This window comes from Callorhinus ursinus, unplaced genomic scaffold (assembly GCF_003265705.2).
Source record: "Callorhinus ursinus isolate GAN/ISIS: 27379988/994484 unplaced genomic scaffold, GSC_fseal_2.0 scaffold35, whole genome shotgun sequence".
NCBI lineage: Eukaryota > Metazoa > Chordata > Mammalia > Carnivora > Otariidae > Callorhinus > Callorhinus ursinus.
In genome coordinates this window covers 638,688-647,285 of record NW_027397097.1, presented here as the reverse complement: position 1 = coordinate 647,285, position 8,598 = coordinate 638,688, and the positions used below count along the sequence as shown (strand labels likewise).

General features: G+C 37.4%; 1 protein-coding gene and 1 pseudogene across 1 annotated transcript; one reads left to right on the top strand and one right to left on the bottom strand.

Moving 5' to 3' along the window:
• Positions 1-1,211: 1,211 nt before the first annotated feature.
• LOC112806306 (olfactory receptor 52E1-like) lies at positions 1,212-2,180 on the top strand. Its single transcript, XM_025848599.2, has one exon. It carries the CDS (start codon positions 1,218-1,220, stop codon positions 2,178-2,180), a length of 963 nt encoding a protein of 320 aa, XP_025704384.2. The 5' UTR covers positions 1,212-1,217.
• Positions 2,181-7,366: 5,186 nt separating this feature from the next.
• LOC112840727 (olfactory receptor 52D1-like) lies at positions 7,367-8,338 on the bottom strand (annotated as a pseudogene).
• Between the last annotated feature and the right edge of the window lie 260 nt (positions 8,339-8,598).

Below are 8,598 nucleotides of genomic sequence, written 5' to 3'. Positions count from 1 at the left end.
GGTAATTTTCTTAAAATCAGTAATTCTTATTTCTACTCTGTACTTTTAAGTGCCAGACCTTCTGTCTCTGTGTGCAGATAACTATCTATCTATCTATCCATACCAAGAGTATATGAAAGAGAAAGCAAGAGCTCTTGATCACAATGTGCTTAGATTTATTAAGGTGTATATATTGTAACAACTTATATAGTCAGTGAAATGATGAATTTAGTTTCCAGAAGTGGTGTGTATAAATTAACTCATTTTACCTGACAATTTTGTGATATTTTCTAAACCCAATTATTAATGTTTTTGTGGCCATGAGTAAATCTGTGTTTCTTTCTGGACAAACATCAGCAGGAGGGCACTTAAAGGGCAAGGCTCTATTTACCTATCATCAGAACAATATGAAGAGGAATATGTATGTTCCTTTCTAAGAAGACCCAGATTAAGAGGATTATCCTGAAATTAAGTTTGATGTGGTTTCATATGATTTATTCTCTGATACTGGCACCAGCAAGAAAGGAGAGATCAGATGACTATGGCATGAAAAATCTTTTTAGAGACTTTAACAGTGAGAAGCCTACATAGATACAAAATTGTCTTAGAAAGTTCTGGTTTGTTGCACTTGCAGTTCATATGGAGACTGCACTGTATATGTTCACCTCAGAATGTGGTACACAGAGAATCATAATGTCTGTCATTATGTTTATATTTATGTTCCTACCTTGTACCTAATATATATAGTCATAAATCAGATCATTTTTCTATAAAATCCTAAATGGTTTTCAGGAAAGTATTTTGGGTACCTAAGTAGCAAGGGAACAACTTGATCTTAACACTTATTTCATAAATTTAAATGATTGATTTGCATAACTGTTTCAACCACTAAAACTTTAAGTTCCATCAAAAAAGGAACCTTCTCTAACTCATATTTTGCAATCAGTCTTAGCACAGAACATGGCACATATATACTAGATACTTAGTCAATTTTGGTTGAATAAAAATATTCAATTTAAATGAACTGATATGATGAAGTACACTGAAATGAGGTGGCTTCATTTTGTCATTCAATTCTGCACATTTTCAGGTCTCTATGGTGCAGTGATACGGGTAGATACAATAAATGTTTCACTAATTCCTTCATTTTCTCTGTGCATTAAGCAAGGATGAGGCTTATTCAGTGAATGAGAGGTACTTGATCTATAATACATTTTACTGTAAAAATATCCTTGAAGATGGCCTCACTTAATACCACCCTATTTCATCCCTACTCTTTCTTCCTTCTGGGGATCCCTGGGCTGGAACATATACATATCTGGATTGGTTTCCCTTTCTTTGCTGTGTACCTGACAGCTGTTCTTGGGAACATCAGCATCCTCTCCGTGATTGAGACTGAGAGCAGCCTTCAGCAGCCCATGTTCTACTTCCTGGCCATTGTGTCATCTATCGACCTGGGCCTGTCCACATCCACCATCCCCAAGACGCTTGGCATCTTCTGGTTCAACCTTAGAGAAATCTCCTTTGAGGGTTGTCTCATCCAGATGTTCTTCATCCACCTCTGCACTGGCATTGAGTCAGCTGTGCTCGTGGCCATGGCCTATGATCATTATGTGGCCATCTGTAACCCTCTTCGATACACACTGGTGTTGACAAATAAGGTGGTAGTCTTCACTGATTTGATAATCCTACTGAGACCTTTGTCCTTTGCCATACCCTTTGTTCTACTCATCCTACGGTTACCATTTTGTGGACACCAAATTATTCCTCACACTTACTGTGAGCACATGGGCATTGCCCGCCTGTCCTGTGTCAGCATCAGGGTCAACATCATCTATGGCTTATGTGCCATCTCTATCCTGATGTTGGACATTATATCTATTGTCATTTCCTATGTCCAGATCCTTCGTGCTGTCTTTCGACTGCCTTCCCACGATGCCTGGCTCAAAGCACTCAGCACCTGTGGCTCTCACGTGTGTGTCATGTTGGCTTTCTACACCCCTGCGTTTTTTTCATTTATGACCCACAGGTTTGGCCAGAATATACCATGTTATATCCACATCCTTTTGGCTAATTTCTATGTAGTCATTCTACCTGCTCTTAACCCTGTAATCTATGGCATCAGAATTAAACAGATTAGAGAACAGGTGCTGAAAGTCTTCTCCAAGAAAAACCATAACTCTGGTAAAGAATCAAATTAAAGAAGGAAGCAGCACCAATTCTCTTTGTTGAGAACAGAAAGAGAACATTTGGAAGTTATGCTGACCCATCTCAGGGGAGGCCTGTCAGCCTCCTTCCCAAACCCAGACATGGAAAGTGAGGCCCATGTCAAATGCATGAATAAAAAGGTTTTATAATTTCCCATTATTTGGAGATAATTCAGTTTCCCCACTTGGAAGAAAGTGAACACTTTTTTCTGCTTTCATTAAGACTGACCACATCACATTCTGCAGTCACTTTCATTTTAAAGCAAAACCAGCCCTCCAAAAAGAAAATACCACACAAATAATAATAAAAAAATAAATTCCCTCATATCCTAATTTAAACATAGATAGTGCATCACCCTTACTATGCTGGTTCCCAAAATAATAGATGCTGAAAAACTTCCCATATGCTTGGACTCCCTCTCAGAATGTTATTTTTGACTCTACCATGTTAATGTTGTTAGACATGAAATTGATCCTGTGAATATGATAAACATCTGAGAAAAGTAGAGATTTTATATCATGAACAGAATTGTAAGGACTCGGCAATCATGGCAAATTCATAGTCTTTTTTGTTTTAAAGCTGTGTTGTGTTGCTTTTTGGTGGATGAGTACTTATAAACTCTGGCTTATTGATCCTTTTTTTCAAACAATTATTTTCAGAACAATTCCATTTCTGTGTCTTGTGACACTTCATAGAGGAGTTTCCCTCTTATGGAAAGCAGGAAGTCTTAGTGATGTTCTGCATCCAGTATTAGCCAAGCGCGTACACATGTACTCTTGTGCCATATGATACCGCTCAGTGTTCTCTAGTTCTAGGTGGTATTATTGACATTATTTGTAGAAAGAATTCAGGGAAAATATGGTTGTAAATCCTGGCCAATAAAAGTAAACTTTTAGCTATATTTTTACTGCAGGATTTCTCAGATCTTTCAATACACAAATATTCATTTGAAATTTAAGAAGATATTGGCTTCAGATTGCTCCTTTGACCAACCTATGACACCAATATTCCATAGCATGCACTTTGGAAAAAAAAATCCTACTTATTTTTATTATAATAGAAAGATGATGTCATAAATTCTTAGAGGGAGTTTGTATTAATTAACATCACATCCTGAATTGGAAGCAGTCAGTTAAGCTGTATAATTATAGGCCTTTTTCGTGCCTTTTCACAAGTGCCCCTGTTGTGACACTGAACTCATCCCCTATCTATCTATTGTACTTATGAGATGGACTTTAATGATATGGCCTCATTTATATCTTGAATGATTTGGTTAGAGTTCAATCTGTTTATATGTGTTTTGGCTAATTTGTGGAGAATTGGTACTTAGCCTTTATTTAAATTGTTAAATTTACCAATGCAATCACCTGGGCCTGGAGTCTTCTGTGTTAGAAGGTTGCTAACTACAGATTCAACTTATTTCGTAGGAAAGGACTATTCAGGTCCTCAATTTCTTCATGCCTTTCCTTCAAATGTCCTCAGTGAATGCACCACATTCCTCTAACTTTACTTTGTGTTCAGGGTGTGGTTGATGAGTTAGGTTTTAGTTGATGTCTATACCACTATCAGCATTAGATCTTCCCTTTGTTTCTGTGCTACAAATAAGGCCACTCTCTATGTTCTCCACACTCCCTTGGGTGTAGAACACTGTTACTTGTTCCTCAAACCCTGCTAGTCTGGTGGTAAGAGCCAGAGGACATTACAATACCAACTGCGCTGGTTCAGCCTGTCTTAGACAGGTTCTATGTCCCTGAGTCTTGAAAGTGAAGCCTCCTCAGTGATTCTGCCCCTCCCCTAGCACTGTAGGACACTTCTAAGGAACCTGCCTCACCCTGCGTTATGGAGTTTGTTTCTGCTCCTTTGGCTCAGCAGCAATGGGTCTCCACAAGTGCTCTTCCTCCAGGGTGAAGGCTTTTTTCCTTAGGGGAGAGAACCTGGGTGAAGGGTTATTCCCATCTTATAGCGGCTGATATTCCCACTGGTCCATGGTTAAAATCTAGTCCTGCACTGAGACTTTCTCATGAGTATCTGGTCTAGGTCTAGGGAGAAAAACCTAAGTGGGTGTGAATTCCCCTTTGTATCATATATACATGACTCCCAAACATTCTGTATTCTCATATAAGTTCATACTCAGCTGTGAATAATTTGGTTTAAACTTTAACAAGTTCTTTATACTGGCTTGTACAGTATCTGACACATGCCCCTAGTCAGCACAGGATCATGTTCCATCTCTTTTTGGAGTTACTTATCTTTCCTTAAATTTTGGATTAGTTAGTTGCACTGTGGTTTGAACTTTCTGACAGGTCCAAGAGAATTGTGAGGTTTTTTTTTTTTTATTATCCAGCATATAGTTTTATTGTCATAAGGTTTTGAGTGACATTCTTTCCAACCTTTTGTATTTTAAATAAGAACTATAAAACTTTGTAGGAATTTTAAATCATGCCACATTCTCTGAGTAGTAGTACATCTGTGTGTTTCTTCTCAGCATTTTACAACTGTGGTATGGAGTGTGGATCACTGAATTATAAATATAGAGAATGAATGATGAAAAGTAAATGGGAATTTTTTATGGGATACACCACAGACATTTTGAGTCTAATAGTTTTAGAGAGGGCCTAAGCAATATGTATTTTTAAGAGTCTTCAAGCCTAAATTTTGAAAACTATCATTCTAGAAAGTTGAAACTTGGTTAATAATCAAATTAGGTGATGGTTAGATGGAGAAAATGGGATAATCCTTGGGAAGTGAAATGACTGAATGCAGAATTGGCTAACTCAAAACTGGATACCACTCTAATCCCCAACACACACCACACACACACACACACACACACACACACACACACACACACACGATATACTCCACACATACCACACACTTCACACACGACCTACTTAATTTGACCTAACCCACAGGAACTTTGCTTGTTACCTACCTGATGTTCTATCTTCTGGAACTATTCTTGACTTTCCCTAGCCTTGGCTGATTATGTATCTCCTTTCTATTTCTATCATATCACTTGTCACATTGATATATCAGAGTGTAAATATCAATATGTAACTAAATATAGAGTAGTGGTTGAGAATATAAACCTGGTGTCAAACTTCCTAGGTTCAAATTCTGTCTCCATTTTTAACCATCTCTGTGACTATGAGAAAGTCAACTGATTTCTCTATTTCTCAGTTTCCTTATTTGTAAAATGAGGATATTAATCCTACAAATCATTTTTAGTTTGCATGAGAATTTAATGGGTTAATGTTTGTAAAGAACTCAGGGTTGACTATGAGAATGCACACATATAAGTGTTACACGTTATTATACTGAAAGTTGTAAATTTTTGTATATCTGAATCAACTATATCAAACTACTGGAACAAAATGTTTCTAGCTTATTCTTTATGTTCATGTATTGTAAAGCCCATCCTTTTTTCACCCTTATTCACTCTGTGCTAGGGAGAAGCTGTAGATGTGAAAATTCAGTATGAATAAATTGGATAAGTTAAATTAAGACCTTTCTCCCCGTGCCCCACCCCCTGCAACACACACTTTCTGGTAGTGAAACTTTCTAAGGCAGTCCTGTGTTCTCTGGTGCTCCTCCATGTAGTAAGTTTTCATGTTCTAATTAGGACTATATGCCTAACTCTGGAGTTTAATTAGAGTGTTCACTGATTCTTGTACCAAACTTGGTCCTTCAGAATAGACTTCATCACTAAGAAATGTGGTATTTTGAACTCATCTGCCATATCTTTCTTCAATCTCAATCTTTTCAGGAATCATATGGGAAAGAAATGATACATTGATTGTATGCACCTCTGAGACTCTGCAACTGTTCACATACCTTGCCTTAGTCATTTCTATATCTCCAGTGAATTCTGGTCAACAAGTAAACATTAGTTAAATGGATCTAAACTGAGTGTGGTTATGAATAATGCAATGACCAGTAGAAACAATTTTGACACCTCAGCCTGTGAGAAGCTGTGTTCCTAGGAGTCCCATTGAGTGATTTGGCTGTATATGGAACCATTTTGAGATTATAAGAAAATTATGGCTTTAGAGCTAGACAGACTTCTAATCCTAGCTCCTCTAAACTAGCCCATTGAATATGAGTTTGTCGAGTTACTTATCATGTCGGTATTTATGATAATTAATTCTAAAATATATCACGAGGGTTAAACGATTATGTATTAAAACCCACAATAAAGAGATTAGGATCTAGTAAATTATTAACAAATGTTGATTCTATTCACAATTTAGCTTGAAGGGTGAAGTACTTGACTGAAATATTTCCCCTGTGGTCAACTAATGTCTCTGTTCCTCAACTTACACAGTTGCAGCTAAGTTTTAACTGCATTTAAGAATCACCTACAAGACCTTAAAACACAGATGCTTGAACACTACCCCCACACTACTTTTCCTTCCCTAGAGTTTCATTTAAACAGAATCATAGAGTATGTAATCTTTTTTCACTTAACGTAATACCTGTGAAATTTACCCATGTGAAACTACAGAACACGAAAGGAATCAATAGGATTTAGTGACAGTCAAACAGAAAAGATAATTACCTACAAATTAATGACAATTTGGCCAACAACAGTTTTCTTCAAAGTAATAATGGATTCTAGAAGACTGTAGGATAATGTCTTCAAAAGGCTAAAGAAGTGTAATAACTGGAGAACGGAAGTGTATAGCTAGAAAAGTATTTTAAAGAAGAAATAAAGAAAACATTAGATGAACATAGAACACAGACGTTAGCATCAGGAAACTCTCACTAAGAAAGTGGTGAGGTACGTACTTGAGAAAGAAGGACATTTAGTTAAGAAGAAATGACTGGGGCAGAAAAAGGGGAAATTTGTAAATCTGGTAGTAAGTCTTAACTGGTAAACCAAAGATATGTGATTATATATCATATTAATTTTAAATATCTTTTGTTTTTAACCACAGATGATTCTACATTTTATATTTGTTTGCTTTGTGTTCTTTTGGCAATAACATTTTAATGTTGTGGTAAAGAGTCATACTCAATAATACATTTGCCTCTACGTAATTATTGTTACAACATAAAATATATCTTTGGATGAATTACTTCCCACAGAAAAACCCATGCCCTCTGACCATTGAAAGAGGAGCTTCATGAAGAAATCACTCATTCTAAGATGGATAATATATCATTTATTCATATATTACTCATTTGAAAAATTGAAAAATTTAAGGGATCTGTCCCATATCTTCTTGGTTCTTACCCCATAGATAGTAGGGTTCACCATGGGTTGGACCAGAAGATAGATGTTGGCCACAAATATGTGGACATGGGGAGCCACACAGTGCCCAAATCTGTGGGTGAGAAAAGAGAAAAAGGCTGGAGTATAAGACCCTAAGATGACACAGATATGGGAGCCACAGGTGCCCAAGGTCTTGAGTCAGTCTTCCTTGGATGGGAGGTGGAAGACAGTGTGGAGTATGAGAACATAAGAACAGATTATCAATATGAAGTCCACCCCACCAGTAAGGAAGGCAACAATGAGGCTGTAGGCTTTACAGATTCTTGTCTCAGCACAGGCAATCTTGATGAGGGCCATAAATTCACAGTAGGTGTGGGAAATGATATTGGTTCTGCAGTAGGGAAGCCAACGTAACAGAAAGGGGTGAGGACTGAGAAGTGCTGTGCCCTGGAGTACTATACCTAGACCCATCCCTCCAATTACAGCATGTGTCAGAATAGCTGAATGTCTTAATGGGTTACAAATGGCTACATAACGGTCAAAAGCCATGGCCAGGAAGAAGCCAGATTCCATGGCGGAGCAAGAGTGAATCAGGAACACTTGAATGAGGCAGGCTTCAAAACGAATCTCTCCATCATGGAACTAGAAAAGGCTAAGAAGTTTCGGTACAGCTGTAGTACACACAATAAGATCAGCCACAGCCAGCATGTAGAGGAAGAGGTACATTGGTTCATGGAGGCTGGAGTCTGTCTTGATGATAAACAGAAGAGAACAGTTTCCCAGGAGGGCCAAAACATAGACCACACAAAAGGGGATAGAAATCCAGATGTGGGCAGCCTCCAACCCAGGAATGCCAGTGAGAATGAAGGTTGATGGATGGACATTGGTCTTATTGTATGTTGACATAACAAGAAGTTCTAGCTTTCTCTTCATGAATTTTTCTCTACACCAAACAAAACTAATAGCTTAAAAATTTTAAACCTTCAATGAGTTAAGTCAGCCAAAATGCAGGGAATTGCAGGTCATGGAGTATTTACAATGTCTCTCAATATTTAGAAATTATTTCATCATCATATCTGATTCTCAGAACTTATTTCACAGGTGTAATTTCTAATATGGCTGATCTGTAGATACCAAATGAGGGAAAATATGTAGGTACCAAAAATCGGAGCTAAATGTATGAAAATCCAAAG

Bases quoted from the DNA above. Each gene is read 5' to 3' on its own strand.
- LOC112806306 (XM_025848599.2), top strand. From the start codon at position 1,218: ATGGCCTCACTTAATACCACCCTATTTCATCCCTACTCTTTCTTCCTT.